The 22205-nt window shown below is 38.7% G+C and overlaps 2 protein-coding genes across 3 annotated transcripts; both read right to left on the bottom strand.

Moving 5' to 3' along the window:
- Nucleotides 1–413: 413 nt before the first annotated feature.
- On the bottom strand, nt 414–2445 carry LOC106986469 (olfactory receptor 2AG1-like). The gene is given in 2 exon segments (XM_015084633.3): nt 414–1600; nt 1603–2445. Coding segments are annotated over 2 exon segments (927 nt in total). The 5' UTR covers nt 2264–2445; the 3' UTR covers nt 414–1334.
- A 7302-nt stretch (nt 2446–9747) lies between these two features.
- Nucleotides 9748–14541, bottom strand: LOC106986499 (olfactory receptor 226). Of its 2 annotated transcripts, XM_053202619.1 has the most exons (2): nt 14524–14541; nt 9748–10753 (listed from the first exon to the last, which is right to left on the bottom strand). In XM_053202619.1, exons 1-2 carry the CDS (start codon nt 14539–14541, stop codon nt 9788–9790), a joined length of 984 nt encoding a protein of 327 aa, XP_053058594.1. In that variant the 3' UTR covers nt 9748–9787. The 2 variants fall into 2 exon arrangements, with proteins under 2 accessions (XP_053058594.1, XP_053058593.1); XM_053202618.1 differs by lacking the exon at nt 14524–14541 and having other exon boundaries at nt 9748–10991.
- Between the last annotated feature and the right edge of the window lie 7664 nt (nt 14542–22205).

Here is a 22205-nt window from a genome sequence, read left to right as displayed (position 1 = left end):
TTAGTTTATTATTTTGGAATGGTTTTATTTTAACAGCTTCATTGAATCTGGATTTTATAGATCAATAGTACCAGACAAGAACATTTCTTGAGTTTGTGAAACACATCTTAGTGCCAGGCAACTGGAAGATGTTTGATAAATGCTTTTGGAAACATAAGGAAATAAATGACTAAGCACCAACTGAGACTAGGTATTTTTCATGATAGAAACATTTCAGTCACAGATCCTGCAGGTAAAGACTTTAAAGTTTATTGGGAGAGAAGACGTTTAAATTCTTTTCATGCAGTGGGAAAAAGAGAGACTGGGTCTCAGCTAGAATTTAGTTCAAATTCTGATTCTATTGTTTAACAAAATAAAAATAAAAATAAAAGGAGTCCCATTTTAAATTGGGAATTTAAACAACTTTGAAAGTACTGGGGCAGGAACGAGTCGTAAAAGAAAAACCTAGTCTCTGGCCAAAATATAATTGACAAGGGTGCAGATACAGGAAAGATATTGGGAATACCATCTTTGTTTCGGATGTTGATTTCAACCATTTGTTCACATTCAGTGTTAATTGGGGCTGAGACTTTTAGAGAGGATGTTCCTAGCAGAGAATATTTGCATTACAGTTCTCACTACCATGTATGCTTTCTGCTTTCACATACTAGCTTCAAGGCATCGGTATTTTGTAATGAAATTTCTTTATAAATAATGTGACATGGAAAGCACATGGCTGTCCGAATGTCATATGGGCAGCTTAAGGAGCTGATGCTACAATCCAGAACATAGTTATCTGATAGGAATTTTTCCAGAGTCTGGAGCTCTGATATAGATCTGGAAAGATCTCTCCACAATAAAACATTTAATATTATATGACTACAGATTCACAGTAGTAAAGAATTAAGAACTGAGAAGTTTCCTCACCAGCAAGTAGTAAAGTCTAACATTTGTATCTTCATTCAGTATCTTCATTTTCCTCTTTAGTTTTTATTTCCTGTTTTAAATAGAAACATCAAGAAAAAATTCTGGCCAACTTCCTGTGTGGTTGAGTACAGAACTGTTGTAGGGGAGGGAAAGAAAAACATGAAGTGAAAAATAAGATAATCTCTGTTAGAACAGAAAGAGAATTTCAACCAGATCCTGGGGTATTGATCAGAAAAATGAAAATATCCTTAGCTAGTGAAACATAGGGCTAATGGAGACAAACTCGTGTCTCTAAGGCCAAATGAGGACTTAATCTCCAGTGTGGCAGATTTTCAGAATTTTCAAAATGTGGAAGATGCCAGCATAAGAGCAAGTGCAGATATGGAGTCCCATGTAGAAGCTATAGGGCTTCCACATGACATTGGCATCTACCATCTCTGGGCAGAAGTGAATCTCCCCAGTACTCTCCTGGAGGCTTCCATTACCTCCTTGTTTCTCAGACTATAGACAAGAGGGTTCGGTGTTGGAGTAATGATAATATAAAATACAGAGAGAATGTTGTCCTGTTGGGGACTATGGTAGTAATTGGGCTGGATGTACATCAACATGGCAGCTCCATAGTACATTCCTACCACAGTCAGGTGAGAAGAGCATGTGATGAGGACTTTCTTCCTTCCCTTACCCGAGGACATGTAAGGACAGCAATTAGGACAAATGTATAAGAGGCAAGGATAGCAGCAAGGGTAGGCATGAGAAAGATCACACCTATCACATATACCATGAGCTCATATATGGAGGTATCTGCACAGGCCAATTTCAACAAGGGTGGGATCTCACAGAGTAGGTGCCTGATTTTCCAAGACATACAGAAAGGAAAGTGCATAGTATATGAAGTGAGTATCACAGCATTCAGGAATGCCAGGATCCAAGGTGTGGCTATTGTGAGCCTCATGCGGACCATGTAGTGCAAAGGATGAAAAATAGCCACATACCTGTCATAGGCCATGAACGCCAGTAGTAAGTCCTCTGCACCTCCTGAAGTGAGAACTACTAACATCTGAAAGGTGCAGCCTTCAAAGGAGATGGTGTTCTCCCCATGCAGATAATCCACAAGCGTTTTGGGAGTAACTGCAGATGCAAACATCAAGTCCATGAGAGATAGCTGGCTAAGTAGAAGGTACATAGGCACATGGAGCCAGGAATCCATTATAATGACCAAGAGCAACAGGCCATTGCTGGTCAGGGCCAACATGTATAGGACAGCGATTGTGGCAAAAAGCAGTTTGGGAACCCCACTGTCATTCAGAATCTCCGCTAATGTGAAGTCATTTCCCAAGGTGGAGTTCCAGAGCTCCATTCTGTGGTTTCTTTGCTTGTCTGAAATTACACAAGATTTAGGTAAAGTAGTTCTGATGTGATATCTGGAGACTCCTTGGCTTTATAATATTATAGCCTTTGATCAGCAAGATTAGGTGTTCTATTTATCATATTGTATTATACTTTTTATTCATGAATTAACTCACCATTATGTACCGATAACATGTTGCAAAAGAGCACATTTCTTCCCTACTTCTGATGTTTCCTTCAATGTTAGGGGAGTCCCATTGTGCAATAATTCTGGGCCTGTCTCTGCCTTCTACTTCTACTCTGCCATTTACTTTTTCTGAAAAATGTGGAGCAACTTAATGGGAAAGATTAAAGGGAAAATCTGGGCACATGCTAACCAGCCTCCTTCTCAGGAGATATAGGGTCTTTGAGAGGGCTAATATGTATTTCCCTCTCTCCCACCCAGGTTTTGAACCAATTGAGAAAGAAGATATTTGTGCAGGCCAAAGTGTCACCTCTATTTTTCATAAAACAGAAATTTGAGAATGAAGCCTATATGTCAGTCAGCAATGGGTTTCCTAATACCAACCCCCAAATGGACATAATTACCTTTGCAATCACAGGCAATATAGGAATAAGTCAGTTTTCCCACAAGGAAGGAATAGTGGGAAAGGGGAACAGGATAGGCCAAGTACTAGCAATTGTATCTTCCAAAAAAAAGAAATTTATCTCAGTTCATTCTGTAATTGGATTATGTTCCTCCCTTCCTTGAGAAGAAATGAGGAGAGTGTAAAGACTAGGTATCTTACAATACTATTCCCTTGACATAGAAGCAAATTTTGGGAGAGCGAAAGAACCATCCCCTCACATGCCTCTTGTGTGCCAAGCACAAGATAGGTCCCAAGCATAGAGTGGAGTACATAACATATAGAACACCTGACCACATTAAGTTATATTCTTTTTTTTTTCACCATCTCTGATTTTTACTTTTTTTTTTAAGTTTATATCTTTATTTTGAGAGAGAGAGAGAGAAAGAGAGAGAGAGTGCACAAGTGCGGCAGGGGCAGAGAGAAGGAGAGACAGAATCCCAAGCAGGTTCTGCACCATCAGCACAGAGCCTGATGGGAGGCTTGAACTCACGAACCATGAGATCATGACCTAAGCTGATATCAAGAGTCCAATGCTTAACCGACTGTGCCACCCAGGCACAGGCTTCATTTTTTAAAATTTTTATTCCAGTACAGTTAACACATAGTATTAAATTGGTTTCAGATGTACAATGGAGGATTCAACAATTCTATATATTACTCACTGCTCATCAAGACAAGTCAACACTTGGGGTGCCTGGGTGGCTCAGTTGGTTAAGCGTCCGACTAAAGCTCAGGTCACGATCTCACAGTCTGTGAGTTCGAGCCCTGCGTTGGGCTCTGTGCTGACAGCTCAGAGCCTCGAGCCTGCTTCAGATTCTGTGTCTTCCTCCCTCTCTGCCTCTTCCCCACTCATGCTTTGTCTCTCTCTGTCTCAAAAAGAAATAAAAACATTAAAAAAAAAGAAACTATTTTACAAAAAAGATAAGTGTACACTTATCTTGAGGAGCACACTTATCTTCAGTTACGTTCCTATGAACGGTATTGAAAAATAGGTATAGGAGCGTCTGGGTTGCTCCGTCAGTTAAGCATCTGACTTCAGGTCAGTTCATGATCTCACAGTCTGTGAGTTCAAGTGCCACATCAGGTGAGCTCATGCCCTGCTTCGGGAGAGCCTTGCTTCTCTCTCTCTCTCTCTCTCTCTCTCTCTCTCTCCCCCTCTATCTGCCCCTCACTCACTTGCACCTCCTCTCCTCTCTAAAAAAAATAGGTGTAATCACAAACTGTGAAAATTATCATAATGACAAAGAAGAGATAGTGGTTCTCATGTAGATTGGTAATTAAGAAAATACCTCTTGGGGCGCCTGGGTGGCTCAGTTGGTTAAGCATCCAGCTTCAGCTCAGGTCATGATTTTATGGTTCATGAGTTCAAGCCCCACGTTGGGCTCTGTGCTGACAGCTCAGAGCCTGGAGCCTACTTCTAATTCTGTGTCTCCCTCTCTCTCTGCCACTCATCCTCCATATCTCTCTGTCTCTCAAAATGCATAAACATTAAAAAAAAATTTAAAGAAAGTACCTCTCTGGTTCAATATTTGTAAATCAATCAATATGATACATCACATTAGTAGAAGAAAGGATAAGAACCATATGATCCTGTCAATAGGTGTAGAAAAAGTATTTGACAAACTACAGCATCTTTCTTAATAAAAACCCTCAAGAACGTCGGTATAGAAAGAACATATCTAATGTTTATTTATTTATTTATTTATTTATTTATTTATTTATTTAGAGAAAGAGACAGAGTGGGGGAGGGGCAGAGAGAGTCCATTGACTGATGAATGGATAATGAAGGTGTGGTTTATATATACACTGGAATACTACTTGGCAATGAGAAAGAATAAAATCTTTTCATTTGCAACAACATGGATGGAACTGGAGGGTATTATGCTAAGTGAAAAAAGTCAGTCAAAGAAAGACAGATATCATATGTTTTCACTCATATGTGGAATTTGAGAAATTTAGCAGAAGACCACGGGAGTTGGGAAGGGGAAAAATTAGTTTCAAACAGAGAGGGAGGAAAACCATAAGATACTCTTAAATACAGAGAACAAACTGAGGGTTGATGGCGGGGGAGATGTGGGGAAGGGGAAAATGGGTGATGGGCATTGAGGAGGGCACTTGTTGGGATGAGCACTGGGTGTTTTATGTAAACAATGAATCATGGGAATCTATTCCTGAAGCCAAGAGCACACTGCATACACTGTATGTTAGCTAACTTGACAATAAATTATATTTTAAAAAATTTAACTGGCAAGAAGGCAGCAGAGGAAGGGTCTATATCTTCAGGCACCCTGACCTAGAATGAAGCAAAGCATTTCTAAGCTTAATCTTGAATGGAAAAGCAAAAGACTGTCCATAGGTTCTTTGAAGTGACAAAAAATACACTAGTGTCAGTTGTGGGCATCTTCCAACATTCTGAACAATCACTGATTTCTGCTAAACACCGCAGTCTGAGACCCAGGATCTGAGCATGGGAGATGATCACCAACAATCCCGCAATGAGAAAGAGAGAGAGAAAGACAGAAAAGAACCATTGGCTCAGTTATGATCATGTGATGTTCGACCTCACATACTATTTGTATTGCAAAACATTGCTCATTTATCAAGTTAAAATTTAGTAGAAATGTTTGCTCATCTTTTGAACACTTGAAGAACAAGTTACTCTCAATCCAAGGATTTACATGGTTAATATCCTCCAGGGATTATATTTTGTGTATTATGCAGGCTTAGAATATGAGAAAAGGGAGACTATTTCTACTCTTCTTCTGTATCAATCAAATCATGTTTCTCCCTTTCTGCCTTCGCAGAAGGGATGCCCCATCTCACATGATGAGTAATTCTACTTGATAAAAAATACTATTTTTATTTAAAAAAAAAAAGACAAAAGAAAATACCTGAGAGTGTGAATTTCAAGCTCAGTTTTTAAAGACGAGCATAGGGGGCGCCTGGGTGGCTCAGTTGTTTGAGTGTTCGACTTCAGCTCAGGGCTTGTGAGTTTGAGCCCCACGTCAGAATCTGTGCTGACAGCTCAGAGCCTGGAGCCTGCTTCTGATTCTGTGTCTCCTCTCTCTGCCCCTCTCCTCCTTGTGCTCTGTCTCTGTCTCTCAAAAATAAACATTAACAAAAAAAAATTAAAAAAATAAAGATGAGTATAAATAATTCAAATGAAGGCGAGTGAAGAGGCTCCTGAGCATATAATGCATTATATGCAGAATCTCTGAAATAGAAAACAGCTTGTAATTTCTGAGAAGCTAAATGAAGACTGATGAGGCAGGTAGTAACTGAGATAAATTTGGAGAGATAGATATGTTCCAAATCATGCTTGTACTTCTAGGGGATATGGAATGCAGTGCACACACACACACACACACAGGTGTGACATCAGACAATTTTTAAAAGTAACTCTTAGGGGTGCCTGGGTGGCTTAGTCAGTTAAGCATCTAACTTTGGCTCAGGTCATGATCTCATAGTTTGTGAGTTTGAGCTCTGGTTTAGGCTCTATGCTGACAGCTCAGAGCCTGGAGCCTGTTGCAAATTCTGTGTCTCCCTCTCTCTGCCCCTCCCCTGCTCACATTCTGTCTCTCTCTCTCAAAAATAAGTGAACATTAAAAAAGTTTTAAAGTAACCCTTATAGTTGTAGGGTTATAGTTGAAGGAGTAATGGGTAGAAGATGGACAAGAGTGAATTATATGGAAGTGATGAATCACTAAATCCTACTCCTGAAACCAATATTACACTATATGTTAGCTAGAATTTAAATACAAACTTGGAACAACAACAAAGATATGTCCAGAAGTGATTGTGGTCATCCAGGTAAAATGGATCAGGAAAATAGCACATATATAATAAACACATGTTGGAGGCAGAAACAATAATAATTGGTGATTGGCTAGATATTTGCAATGGAAATAAATCAAGAAAAGCCAGTTTGGGAGGTTTTAAATAGAAGAATTGAGAGTGTTTAAGGAACCAGAAAATCCCATAGGAATGAGAAGTCCATTTGCTCAGTGTGTATAGATGAATGAGATAGATAGAAGGAAAGAGGTATTGACTTAGCGGGGAAAAAAACTGAGGGACTGTTTTCTCCTGCAAAGTGCATAGTTTTAGCATCTATCTATACTAGAATTAAAAGTAACTTATGCATCACAATGACAATATTACAATATTCTGTATTATCTACGTATTTCTTTTTGTCAGCTGACTTACATTATCCAGCTCAACACATTCCAGACCCCTATTCAAAATTCCTAGCCCTGGGTGCCTGGGTGACTCAGAGCCTGGAGCCTGCTTCGGATTCTGTGTCTCCCTCTCTCTCTGCCATTCCCCTGCTCACACTGTCTCTCTCTCTCTCAAAAATAAACATTAAATTTTTTAAAAAATTCCTTGTCCTTAATTATTATTATTATTATTATTATTAATTATTATTAATTATTATTATTTTTTCATGGCCTGGAAGCCATCTCTCCCAAAGATAAAGTCCTTACCTCAGATGGACAGGAGACACTGCTGGTAGATTTTACTGCAAGATGTAATAGCTTATATGAGGGAGCCAAGGAGTGCAGATAGAAATTGGTGAATAGAGGGGCTTTTGCCAGAATTTGGGAAAGTATCTGCTGTGAGGAGGTATGGGAGGTCAGTGAGACAGGGCCTTCTCTGTCTTTGCAGACCTTCTCTGGGAATGGGTAGCCTTGTCTCTGAATGGCCAATACTACTGAGAGAAGAGTCATGTAGGAATAAGAGGTTGCCTGTCTCCTCTCTTGTGTGAGGAGTTAGGACAGACTGCTTCTCTGATCAGTCACCCTGTAAAGGAATTTTTCTAGCCCTCAAACAATTATCAGGCTGAGGTCACTGCTTAGGCTTTTAAAAATGCTTCCACTCCTATTGGGCTCTGAAGGAAAAGCTGAATAAAGGAAAAATCCAAGGAAGGGGATATGAGAAAACCCAAAAGGAGAACCTAAAATGACTGGCCTCACTTTCCCTGAGGGCCACAGTGAGCCAGGGCCCTGTTTTGGGGGTGGTTCTTTTGCCTTCCTGTGAGGACAATGACTTTGATCCCCCTCTCCTCCCCAGAAACTTTATTTAAAGGGAAATCTCTCCCCAGCTGACTTATTCCCTCACGGGAAATCCTAGTCTAGGAGATAGGATGTTAATAAATCCCCTAGGTATGATTCCTGACCTTCCACCTCTGCTTTCTTCTGTCAGTAAATGAGCTCTGCTGGCCCAGAGGGAACCCTTCACCTGTAAAGGAAAACAGAGGGCCATTTTCACATCCCTGACTGTGCATTTAGTGACCATGTCTTGGGCTAGTACTACCAATCTGCTCCAAGACCCATGGTATAATGAAGACCCTACATGGTCTCAGAAAAGCTGTGGAAGCAAGACTGTCTTAGTCTTCCCCCAAGAGGTAATCCTTTCACTGAACATAAGTGAGTATCTCAGAGCAAATTAACTAAGACAAATGCATACAGGATTTCCTGCTTTATTTTCCCTCCATAAATATGTTTTCTTTTTAAATTTTCTTACTCAATAGTTTTTGGACTCCTATGTGCCAGATGTACACAGTAATTCAACTTCTCTATATGTTATGCTACACTTACCACAAGTGTAGCTACCATTTGTCTCACTACATCACTATTACAATATCATTGACTATATTCCCTATCCTGTGCTTTTTATTCCTGTGACTTATTCAGTCCATAATGGAAAGCCTGTATCTTCCACGCCTCTTCACCCATTTTGCCCATCCCATACCTTCCTCCCTTCTGGCAACCGTCAGTTTGTTCTGTGTGTTAATGGGTCTGATCTTGCTTTTGGTTTGTTTATTCATTTGGTTTTTTAGATTCCACATATGAGTGAAATCATATGGTATTAGTCTTACTTAATCTGACTTATTTCACTTAGAGTAATGAATGCCCTCGAGGTCCATCCATATTGTTGCAAATGACACATCTTATCCTTTTTTAAGGCTGAGTAATATTTCAGTGTGTGTGTGTGTGTGTGTGTGTGTGTGTGTGTGTGAGTGTGCGTGTGTGTGTGTAAATCTATATTACATCTTCATTTTACATTTGTATTCCTAATACTTTTGATGCTGTTACATAACTTAATATTTTGATTTATTATACTGAGAATATTTCTGTCATTAGCTCTATGTAGATCATGGTATTTTAAGATCTACATAGTATTCCACTAATGTATGAGTATAAGCTTATAGGAAATTAGTAAAACAGATTTATTAAATAAGTGCACTTAGTCACTAGCTTGGTGTGTGCACTGACCTAGGTAAATCAGGAAATGGATATAGAAATACCTGGAGTCCACTAGGTGACATGTTGCTAACACAAAACTTCTCAGTTTCCTATCTGCTTGCCTTGTATTTCATACTAAAATAATCACCTGGACCTCTGCTACCTCATAAGCTATCGTCAGTGGTTTGCAGTGAGAAGAGATTAACCAGAAGTCTCCTAATTCTATTCCATAATGAAGTCTGTGCTTCCTTGAATGGTTTCCTTCTTCTGCTTTCCTTTTCTAAATGACCTTCAGCCACAGAACTAAGACAAAGAGCAAACCCAGGAAAGGCCATTTAGAGAGATATTAGTTCTGCATTTGTTTGCTTATTTAAATATTGAAGTGCAGTCAGTGTTCTGCTCAGAGCCAATCCTATCCCATCAGGATGCATGATTCGTGAACCTGTTCTATGTAAATTACAATAGAGTAGATAACATGGAACATTCTAACATGTATTTACAGTGCTGTTCTGCAGAAATCCAGCTGCCAGCTTGCAATCCATCCCTCTTCTTCCTTCTGGATTAGTTCCATGGTGGTGTTTTTGAGCCCTAGTCCCTAATTTAGGGCACAAGAACTCCTCTGGACTTCATAGAAGATATAGAGGCCAAGTTTAAGAGCATTTTCTACCCATCTCTGCTTGCTTTCCTGCGCTTAGCATCCTGGCCCTGGTATAGGTGTAGCGTATGGCGTAGGGCTCTCTTGACCTCTTGATTGCGTAAGCAGTAAATGATGGGGTTGAGCAAAGGTACAATGACAGCATAGAGTACGGAAACCAGCTTGTTGGTGTCAAAAGCTGAGAGTGCCTTTGGCCGGGCATAGATGAAGATACTGGCTGCATAGAAGATGATCACAACAGTGAGGTGAGAGGCACAGGTGGAAAAGGCTTTATGGCGCCCAGCAGCCGAGGGAATTCGTACCACAGCACCAGTGATGGCCATATAGGAGGCTCCAGTGACAGAGAGTGGCCCCAGCAGGATAAAAATGGCCAGAACAAACTCTGTAAGCTCTGCTGTTGACATGTCAGTACATGAAAGATTGAGTAATGGGGAGACATCACAGAAAAAGTGGTTGATGATGTTGGGTCCACAGTAGGAGAGGCGAGAAATGAGAAAAACTTTGACCATGGAGATACCAAAACCTCCAGCCCAGGAGCCAGCAGCAAGCTGCACACACTGCTGACCGCTGACAATGACAGCATAGTGGAGAGGATGGCAGATGGCCACATAGCGATCATAGGCCATAACAGCAAGAAGGATACATTCAGTGCAGCCCAGTCCCAGGAAAAAATAGAGCTGGGTCTTGCAGCCCTCAAAGGAGATTAGCTGTCCCTGGCTCTGTTTGGACCCAGCAAATCCAGCTAACATCTTGGGAATAGTGACAGTAACATACCAGATCTCCAAGAAGGACATATTAGCCAGAAAGAAGTACATGGGTTTGTGAAGGGTGGGGTGGTTTCTAATTGCCATAATGATGAGTGTGTTTTCAGTCAGCACCAACACATAGGCCAGCAGAGAAAGGGCGAATAAAAGTGCCCGCAGTGGCGCAGGAGCCGGGAAGCCCAGCAACACAAACTCACTTACCCTCCCACTCTGATTCCTCTGCTCCATAATGTCAGTCTTGCCCACTGATCTTTAGGAGAGAGAACAGAGGGCCTTCAGGAGGCAGCAACAAGAACCCAGGCTTTCTTGTGGTGGGTTTATATTGACAGAATGTTTGTATGCGTGTGATTCATCACCAAACTGAGGACGTCACTTTCTGCTGTAATCTGGAAATGAGCTAAGACAAAAGTAAACAAAAATGAACTACTTCATACTGGGAATAGGGTCAGAGTCTGTTCTGGCCCTTGGAGAAGAATATACTGATAAACGCTTGTAAAAGTGACACTAGTTGGTTACTGAAGAATATAGATCAAAACCAAATAGAGTAGTAAGAGAGTCTAGGCTGCCCTAAAGTGAGAGTTTGTGAGCTAGATTGTGACTCTGTTTTGAGGAAATAAGTTACACAATGGAGGAATAACAGTAGTAAACATGTAACACAATTGAGTATTTGCTATGCATTAATTGTATGGACACTGTTTTAAAATATTTGCAGATATTAATTCACTTAATCTTCAGAAGAACACTGTGAGTTAGTACGATTTTAACGCCACTTAACATCTAAGAAAACCGAGGCATAAAGAGATTAAGTAACATGTTCCAGATCACACAGATAGTAAGAGATGGAACCAGGAAGTCAGGACCTCAGAGCTTCGAAAATATTCAGGCAACACAAAGGAGCGACTATAAGATCCGTCCTGGATTTATATCCAGGGGAGAGGATCTTTGGGGCTCAGCTACAGAAGCAACTCCATACTACAAGAAAGAAGGAACATTGTAGAACCCAAGAAGTCACAGCATCTCTGGATTGAAACTTCTACAAAACCTGCACTTAGAGGAGGACTTGGGATGCACCTTGAAATTATATTAGGAAGGTATTCTGGATGGTAGAAATACTGAGAATCCCATCAGTTCTGAAAGTTGTGCTCTCTTGGAATGAAAGTAGCCCCCTTCTAGAGTATTGTCAAAAATTAAACTGAGGCATATTGAAAGTTTCAAGGGTTTATTTGAGAAACATTGATTTAAATTGGGCAGCACCAAATGGAAAGCAGTAAACTGCTCTATTGACAGAAGCTAATGGAAAGACTTCTATAGAGCAGACTCAGAAGAAAGGCAAGGGCATTATTTGATTAGCTACATTTAAGTGGTTGCCTTACTTGGGAAAGTTTCCTTGGCTGTTTGTGATTGGTAGTTCTTAAATTTTATTTTCTTGGATATGAACACATTTACAATTGACTCTAGCTTAAGTTTTGGTTTGCTTAATAAGTAGGCAACCAAGGCATGAGAGCCATCACAGTCTAATGGCCTCTTTGTTTAATTATTTTGCCAGTAACAAGACCAATAAAAAAGCATACATTTAGTAGAGTACTCTCTTTGTTTACTTTGGTATCAAAAATAAAATTTGCCCTTTCAAAATTTCAAGCCTCTTCTGGATTTGATGTGCAACAGAAGCAGACATAGTCACATGGGGTTATTGTCACCCTACTGTCTCGACATGACCATACATTGGAAGGGAGTACAGAGATTAGAAAGGAGAATAGGAGAGAGTCAGCTAAACATCAGGGTGCTATTTCCCCCAAGGAGTTTCCTTACTTTTTAGTTTCAAGCTCGTTCCTCTGAGAACAATATCAAACTTCATATATCAAACTTCAACCTGCTAATGACTTTTTTCTAGCTTTGTTGAGAGATAATTGACATAGAACATTGTGTAAGCTTAAGGTATACTATGTGACAATTTGATACAGGTATATATTGTGAAATATTTACCACAATAAAGTTAGTTAACACATCCTTTACCTCAGACAGACTAAAAGTTTTAGTACATAAAAGGCAAACAAGAGACTTACTAAGTCTTTAAGTGGCTTACAGTCTAGTGGTGGGGATATAGCTTCATCTTCTCATTCTTGAAAATTTAAACTCCTATGCCTGCCATTATACCAGGTACCAGCTTCATAAAAGGGAACCTAAAAATTACAATTGTAATTGTACAATTACATTCATATCCTTACCCTTGATCCTTTCTCCTCAATACCTGCCTGATATACTATTTGTTGTGCATTTAACCCTCTTGGCCTCAGATCTTCCCGCTTATCCTTTAATCTTCTCTATCCTCATATTTGATGCTCTGCACGCTAAAAACAAAAAGTCAGCCTCTCACATGTGGGCTCCTAATTGGTCTCACTGCCTGTAATCTTTCCCTGAAGCTCAAATCTGACCATTTCATTTCCCTACTTAAAATTCTTCCATAGTATCCCACTGCCTACACAATAACATTCAAGCTATTTAACGAGGCACATAAGTACCTCATGATATGCACTTCTATTACCAAAACCTTGTCTCTTGTCACAGACTACATTGTATTTTATACCTTGCAGCTCTTGGTATACTACATGATGATCACATCTTGGGGGGGGGCAATGTCTGGGTAGCTCAGTAAGTTAAGTGTCTGACTTTGGGTCAGGTCATGATCTCACAGCTTGTGAGTTCTGAGCTCTGGGTCAGTATCTATGCTGACAGCTCAGATCCTGGAGCCTGCTTCAGATTCTGTGTCTCCGTCTCGCTCTGCCCCTCCCCAACTCACACTCTGTCTCTCTCTCTCCAATATAAATAAACACTAAAAAATTTTTACAGCATGCTTATCACCTCTGTACCTTTGCTTATGCTGCAATCTGCATAAGGGTGGCCAGCTCCGAATTAACCTTCAAATCTTGGCTTTTGTGGCATCTCCACATAGAGGCATTAATTGTCCTTCTTTCTTTCTTTCACCTAACACTTGTTTGGTGAGGTTCCTCTCATTACTGTTCCCATTAGAGCCTGTGAAAGCCTAGCAATTATTTCACTAGCTGTATCACTGCTGCTATTATTCAGGTGGATGTACAGGAAGAACTTTATGCCAAGTGCTTCAGATGTCCTTAATGGTATAGCAAGGAGTGGACATAATTCTCTTAGTGTCACATGGGTCCCTCAAATACAAAATGTCTAGAAAAATATTTCCTAAGCCTGTTATTCCTTTATCACAGTCAATAACATTAGTTTCCATGCAGTCACCTATACCAGAGATCTGAAAGTCTCCTACATATTTATTCTCCCCATCCCAAACCCACATCTCACTCACAACTAATCTAAGTTATATCTTAACTTCTTCTTTAATTATCTCTCATGTCTGTCCTTCTCTCCTGTCCTATTTCTACTGCCTTCCCCCCAGTCGCTTATGCCCATCAGGTCCTTGTTATTTTTCAGTTTAGCTATTTCAGTATCTTATTACCTGATCTTTCTTCCTCTGGTCTCAACCCTCATAAATCTAAATGCCATTTGTTTCTAGAGTGAGATTTTATGTAGAAGTATGACCATATCACTGGCCCCAGTGCATCCAATTTGGGGAAAATACATACAAAATAAGCCCCAAATATATTTCTTTTAACTGTCCTACAATAATCCAGTCATTGCCCACTATTTCCCTTTTTCTAAGTGTGACATGTTGTTCTCTAAGTCTGGAATTTGCACATACTCTTCTTTCTATCAAAAATATCTATCCCTAATCCTAGAAATTATTGTTTATCCCTCATGTTTCAGTTTGTTAGTTACCATGTTCCAAAACTACCCATATTTCTAGACATAGATTATTTACTGATATATCTGTCTCTCCTTTTGACAATAGCTCCTATTATAAGCTCGGCTTTAGTAAAGGTATTATGGCTATTAGTAAAAGTAAATGGGTGTATGGACGGATGGGAAAATGGAGAAAGGTATGATACAGGCAGAACTGATAAATTGCAGATCATAGGAATGGGCTGTAAAGAAGGCATGATGTAAAAAGGAGTTGTTTGGAAATGATCAGGAGTAGAGAATTTAAATGGATTACCAGAAAACTTGACAGAATTGGAATAATATGTAAGGAAAACAAACATCAAATGTAGAAGAATGAGTAGACCTGCAGGAACCAGATAAAACATAAGAAAGTTAGATTATGTGCAAAGAGGTTAGAATTTCTGTAGATAATATAGAGCATATTTGGGTAGGATAAATTTGCTATATAGACAAAAGATCCAATGAAAGAAGATTAGGCAAAGATATCTATAACATAGAAAGAGTTGACTATGAATGGAAGATTATAAAAGCTTTAGGGAGGCCAGGCACATTACAAATAAATAAAGAAACCAGCTATGAGTGGAAAACATGTAGAAAGCAATATCAGTCTGAGGATTAGGATGGACCAGGTGTGGAAAATACTGATAGGACTTTGGGTATTATTAGGTGTAGACAGTAACAGGAAGAGAAATGTATTAGACAGAAAGAAAACATGGGGAAATTGACCACTTGAAGAGGAATGAAGGAGATAATAGAATACACTCACTTTATTTGGATGTCTTTCCCTCAGAGTCCTCCTAAGATGACCAGGCTGGTTAGGAAAGGACTTAGGGAATGTGTATAAAAGAAATGTGATGCATCAGGACAAAGAAAGATAGTATAGAGACTCCATCTTCTCTTCCTCCCATGATCAGAGAACACTGCCAAATCAGGAAAGGTGCTTTTATCTTGCACCTCCCTCCTATGGTCCCCTTTTGCCCTACTCCTTCTGATGCCTTGGGATGGCTTTGATGCAGGAGCCCAAGAAACCAAAACAAACAAACAAACAAACAAACAAACAGACTGGGACAGACGAAAAATATATGTTTGGGAAAGTTAGGAAAAAGAAGTTTATCAGGAAAGTTCCATGAAGAAGTGGTCACAATAAATACCCTACAACCTCATAGTTTCTCCCCTTGCCTCCCGCTTGTCAGTCTCCACTCCTTTCTATCATGCCACATTCCTGTTCAAAGGAAACCCTTTAGCTTTGGGCCAAGTCAGTCTGGCTTAATATCCTAGCTCAGTCATGAAATCTTGGGCAGTTTATTTAACATCTTTGAGCCTTAGATTCTTAATCTGTAAAATGGAATTAATGTACCTCACAGAGTTGCTGAGAGAAGTAAATGTTATGAGATGTATCAAGTGCGTAGAACATGATAGGGACTCAACAATGCCAGATTGTTTCTTCCTTTATCTCCTGATACCATGTAGGTCACATTTCTTAATTCCCTGACGTCATAGGAGCACCGAGTTGAGAGTTAGGGTTTTTGGCTTTTAGTTTCATGTCTGTAGCTGATATTCTGTTTAATCTAGGGTGTGTTAAAGATCAGTTTATTAGGGCCCAAACTTAGGGGAAAATGCTCAGTTTCCAAAGCTGTTTGGATTTTGTAATTGCAGATAAGGGCTTATAGAATCTATATCTATTTAAATAATGAAAACCATCAGATTCTCTTAAAGGCAGAGAACAAACTGAGGGTTGCTGGAGGGGGCAGCGTGAGGGGATAGGTTAAATGGGTGATGGGCATTAAGGAAGGCACTTTTGGGGATGAGCACTGGGTGTCATGTTTAAGAGATGAATCACTGGGTTCTACTCCTGATCCAAGACTACATTGTATATTAAGTAACTTGAATTTAAATTTAAAAAATAAAAACAAATAAAAACATGCATATACAAAAAGGGGAAATACTAGATATGTTCTTATTAAAACAAGATGGCAAAAATATTCTTCATACCTGTTATTTCATTGTGCTTTGGCAGTTTCTGTCAATACAGTACAACATGACAGAAATGAACAATACATATTTAAAGGACAGATGCAAAAATATTTGCATATATGATTAAGCTCATGAAAACTAAAAGTACTAAACTAAAAACTGTTAGATAGTTGTAGGAAATACTACCTAAAGATTCCATGTACCCTTTGCCCAGTTTCTCAAATGTAACACGTTACAAACTATAGTACATTAACAGGTTATTGACATGGATGCAGGAAGGATACAGAATAACTTCATGACGAGGTTTCTCATGTTGCCCTTTTATCAGCAAACCCATTTCTCTCTAACCCTTATCTTTTCCTTAAGTTCTGGCAGCCACTATATTTTCTCCATTTCTGTAATTTGTCATTTCATAAATGCAATGTGACTGGAATCATTAGAAATTGGCTTTTTTTCACTGAGGCTCATCCAGGTTATTCTGTATATCAATTGCTCTGACTTCTGTTTTTTATTGCTGAGCAGTATTCCATGCCATGGATGTTCCTCTGTTTGTTTAAGCACGCACCAGTAGAAGGACATTTGTGCTGATTCCAGTTTATGAATAAAGCTGCTATAAACGTGTACGTAAGTATTCATGTCCTAAGGATAAAAGCACAGAAGTGCAATTGCTGAGTCATATGTTAATTTCGTGTTTCGTTTTTTAAGAAGCTACAGACTGTTTTCTAGAGTGGATATATCATTTTACTTCACCACCAGAAATGTCTGAGTGGCAGTTTCTCTGCGTCCTTGCCATTATTTGGCATTGCCACTGTTTTTCATTTAGTGTTTTTGATAGGTGTATAGTGATATAATTGTGATAAGATTTGAATTTCTCTAATGGTTAAAGAAATTAACCATCTTTTCATATGTGTATTTGCTGCCAGTATTTGCCTCAATGAAATGTCTCTTTGTGTCTTTTGCCCATTTTCTACTTGGATTGTTACAGCTTTTTTTTCAGTAAAGAATTTAATGATTCACCACTTACATATAACACCCAGTGCTCATTCAACAACTTCCCTCCTTAATATCCACCCTCCATTTAGCCCATTCCCTGCTCACCCTCAATGTCTTCTCTGTGGTAAAGAGTCTCTTATGGTTTGCCTCTTATCTTTTTCCTCTTTCCCCTATGTTCATCTGTGTTGTTTCTTAAAGTCCACATATGAGTGAAATCATATGGAATTTGTCTTTCTCTGACTGACTTGTTTCCCTTAGCATAATACATTCTAGTCCATCCACATCATTGCAAACGGCAATATTTTATTTTTTTGACAACTGAGTAATATTTCATTATATGTATATACCATATCTTCTTTATCCTGTCATCACTCGATGGGTATTTGGGCTCTTCCAATAATTTGGCTAATGTTGATAGTGCAGCTATAAACTGGGCCTCTTAACAGCATTTCACAGAGGAAACCTTTTAATTTTGATGAAGTCTGATTTTTTAAATTTAAATTCAAGTTAGTTAGCATATAGTGTAGTGTTGGTTTCAAGAACAGAATTTAGTGATTGATCACTTACATATAACTCCCAGTGCTCATTCCAACAGCTGCTCACTTTAATGCCCATCACCCATTTAGCCCATCCTGCCACCTACTTCCCCTGCAGTCCTCAGTTTCTTCTCTATATTTAAGAGTCTCTTATGGTTTGCCTCCCTTTCTGTTTTTATCTTATTTTATTTTCATTCCTTTCCTCTATGTTCATCTGTTTTGTTTCTTAAATTCCACATATGAGTGAAATCATATGATATTTGTGTCTTTCTCTGATTTATTTCTCTTGGCATAATACACTCTAGTTCCATACATGGTGTTGCAAATGGCATGATTTCATTCCTTTCAATCATGGAGTAATATTTCATTGTGTATATATACCACCTCTTCTTTATCCATTCGTCAGTCCATGGACATGTGGGCTCTTTCCATAATTTGGCTATTGTTGATAGTGCTGCTATAAACAAATGGATGCCTGTGCCCCTTCAATCAGCATTTCATATCCTTTGGATAAATACCTAATAGTGCAATTGCTGGATCATAGGATAAGTCTATTTTTAATTTTTTGAAAAACCTCCAGGGGTGCCTGGGTGACGCAGTCGGCTAAGCGTCCGACTTCAGCCAGGTCACGATCTCGCGGTCCGCGAGTTCGAGCCCGGCGTCAGGCTCTGGGCTGATGGCTCGGAGCCTGGAGCCTGTTTCAGATTCTGTGTCTCCTTCTCTCTCTGCCCCTCCCCCGTTCATGCTCTGTCTCTCTCTGTCCCAAAAATAAATAAAAAAATGTTGAAAAAAAATTTTAAGAAAAACCTCCATACTGTTTTCTAGAGTGGCTGTACCGGTTTGCATTCCCACCAGCAGTGCAAAAGGGCTCCCCTTTCTCTGCATCCTTGACAACATCTGTTGTTCATTTTAGCCATTCTGACGGGTGTGAGTTGGTATCTCATCATGATTTTCATTTGTATTTCCCTTATGATGAGTAATGTTGAGCATCTTTTCATGTGTCTGTTGTCATCTGGATGTCTTTTTTGGAAAAGTGTCTATTCCTGTCTTTTGCCCATTTCTTCACTGGGTTATTTGTTTTTTGGGTGTTGAGTTTGATAAGATCTTTATGTATTTTGGATACTAACCCTTATCCAAAATGTCATTTACAAATATCTTCTTCCATTACGGTTGCCGTTTAGTTTTGTTGACTGTGTCCTTTGTCGTGCATAAGGAATTTTTATCTTGATGAGGTCACAGTAGTTCATATTTGCTTTTGTTTCTCTTGCCTCTGGAGATGTGTCAAGTAAGAGGTTGATGCAACCAAGGTCAAAGAGGTTGCTGCCTGTTTTCTCGTCTATGATTTTGATGGTTTCCTGTCTTACATTTAAGTCTTTTATCCATTTTGAATTTAATTTTGTGTATGGTATAAGAAAGTGGCTCAGTTTCATTCTTCTGCATGTCGCTGTCCAGTTTTCTCAACACCATTTCTTGAGACTGTCTTTTCTCCATTGGATATTCCTTCTTGCTCTGTCACAGATTAGTGGCCAAACATTTGTGGGTCCATTTGTGGGTTCTCTATTCTGTTCCATTGATCTATGTGTTTGTTTTTCTGCCAATACCATACTGTCTTGATGATTACAGCTTTGTAATACAGCTTAAAGCCCAGAATTGTGATGCATCCAGCTTTGGTTTTCTTTTTCAACATGACTTTGGCTATTCAGGGTCTTTTCTGGTTCCATACAAATTTTGGAATTGCTTTTCCTGTTCTTTGAAGAATCCTGGTGTTACTTTGATAGAGATTGAATTAAATGCACAGACTGCTTTGGGTAGTATGGACATTTTAACAATATTTGTTCTTACAATCCAGGAACATGGAATGTTTTTCCATTTCTTTGTGTCTTTTCAGTTTCTTTCATAAGTGTTCTATAGTTTTCAGCATACAGATCTTTTGGATAGCATAGCAAAAGCATACCTCCTTGGTTAGACTTATTCCTTAGGTATCTTATGGTTTTTGACACAATTGTAAATGGGATTGATTCCTTGGTATCTCTTTCTGTTGCTTCATTATTGGTGTATGTAAATGCAACCAATTTCTGTACATTGATTTTATATCCTGCGACTTTACTAAATTCGTGTATCAGTTCTAGCAGTTTTTGGGTGGAATCTTCAGGTTTTCCACATACAGGATCATGTTGTCTGCAAAGAGTGAAAGTTTGGCTTCTTCCTTGAGAATTTGTGTGCCTTTTATTTCTTTTTGTTGTCTTATTGCTGAGGCCTAGGACTTCCAGTACTATGTTGAACAACAGTGGTGAGAGTGGACATTCCTGTCATATTCCTGACCTTAGGGAGAAAGCTCTCAGTTTTTCCCCACTAAGGATGATATTAATTGTGGTTCTTTTGTATATGGCCTTTATGATGTTGAGATATGTTTCTTCTGTCCATACTTTCTTGAGGGCTTTTATCAAGAAAGGATGCTATATTTTGTCAAATGCTTTTTCTGCATCTCTTGAGAGGATCATATGGTTCTTATCCTTTCTTTTATTGATGTGGTGTATCACATTCATTGATTTGTAAATATTGAACCACCCCTGCAGCCCAGGAATAAATCCCCCTTGATCATGGTGAATAATTCTTTTAATGTATGTGGAATTCGATTTGCTAGTATCTTGTTGAGAATTTTTGCATCCAGGTTTATTAAGGATATTGGCCTATAATTCTCCTTTTTTGTGGGGTCTTTTCTGGTTTTGGAATCAAGGTAATGCTGGATTGACAGAATGAGTTTGGAAGCTTTCCCTCCATTTCTATTTTTTGTAAGAGTTTGAGAAGAATAGGTATTAACTCTTCTTTAAACGTCTGATAGAATTCCTTTGGGAAGCCATCTGGCCCAGGAATCTTACTGGGAGATTTTTGATAACTGATTCAATTTGCTGGTTATGGGCCTTTTCAAATTTTCTATTTCTTCCTGTTTGAATTTTGGTAGTATGAGTTTCTAGGAGTTTGCCCATTTCTTCCAGATTGTCCAGTTTGTTGGCATATAATTTTTCATAGTGTTCTCTTGTAATTGTTTGTATTTCTGTGGTGTTGGTTGTTATCTTTCCTCTTTCAGTCATGATTTTATCAATTTGGGTCCTGTCTCTTTCTTTTTGAGAAGTCTGGCTAGGGGGTTATCAATTTTGTTTATTCTTTCAAAAACCAGCTTTTTATTTCATTGATCTGTTCTACCGAGTTGTTTCTATATCATTTATTTCTTCTCTAATCTTTATTATTTCCTTTCTTCTTCTGGCTTTGGGCTTTATTTGCTATTCATTTTACAGCTTTTTTAGGTGTCAGGTGAGGTTGTGTATTTGGGACCTTTCTTGCTTCTAGAGATAGGCCTGAATTGCAATGTACAGTTCTCTCAGGACTGCCTTTTCTGCATCCCAAACATTTTGGACTGTTGTGTTTCATTTTCATTTCCTTTCATGTATTTTTAAATTTCTTCTTTAATTTCCTGGTTAACCCATTCATTCTTTAATAGAATGTTCTTTAACTTCCATGTATTTGAGGGATTTCCAAATTTTTTCTTGTGGTTGATTTCAAGTTTCATAGCGTTGTGATCTGAAAATATGCATGGTATGATCTCGATTTTTTGTACCTGTTGAGGGCTGATGTGTGACCTAGTATGTAATCTATTCTGGAGAATGTTCCATATGCACTTGAGAAGAATGTGTATTCTGCTGATTTAGGATGAAATGTTCTAAATATATCTGTTAAATCCATCCAGTACAGTGTGTCATTCAAAACCATTGTTTCCTTGCTGATTTTCTGCTTAGATGATCTGTCCATTGTTATAAATGGGGTATTAAAGAGTTCTAGTATTATGGTATTATTATCAATGAATTTCTTTATGTTTGTGATTAATTGATTTATATGCTTGGGTGTTTCATATTGGGGGCAGAAATATTTACGATTCTTAGATCTTGATAGATAGACCCTTTAATATTGTTATAATACCCTTTTTCATCTTTTATTACAGTCTTAGCTTTAGGTCTTTGGTTTGTCTGATATAACATGGCTACTCTGGCTTTCTTTTGACCTCCATTAGCATAATAGATTGTTCTCCATCCCCTCATTTTCTATCTGCAGTTGTCTTTAGGTCTAAAATGAATCTCTTATAGGCAGCATATAGATGGATCTTATTTCTTTATCCATCTGATACTCTGTGTTTTGATTGGAGAATTTAATTCATTTATATTCAGCGTGATTATTGAAATATATGAATTTAGTGCTATTGTGTTGTCTGTAGAGTTGGGTTTCTCGTGATGCTCTCTGGTCCTTTGTAATCTTTGTTGCTTTTGGTCTTTTGTTTTGTTTTGTTTTTCTCCACTCAAAGA

This window comes from Acinonyx jubatus, chromosome D1, assembly GCF_027475565.1.
Source record: "Acinonyx jubatus isolate Ajub_Pintada_27869175 chromosome D1, VMU_Ajub_asm_v1.0, whole genome shotgun sequence".
NCBI lineage: Eukaryota > Metazoa > Chordata > Mammalia > Carnivora > Felidae > Acinonyx > Acinonyx jubatus.
Note: the sequence above shows the minus strand (reverse complement) of the source record. Positions and strands in the feature narration are given on the sequence as shown.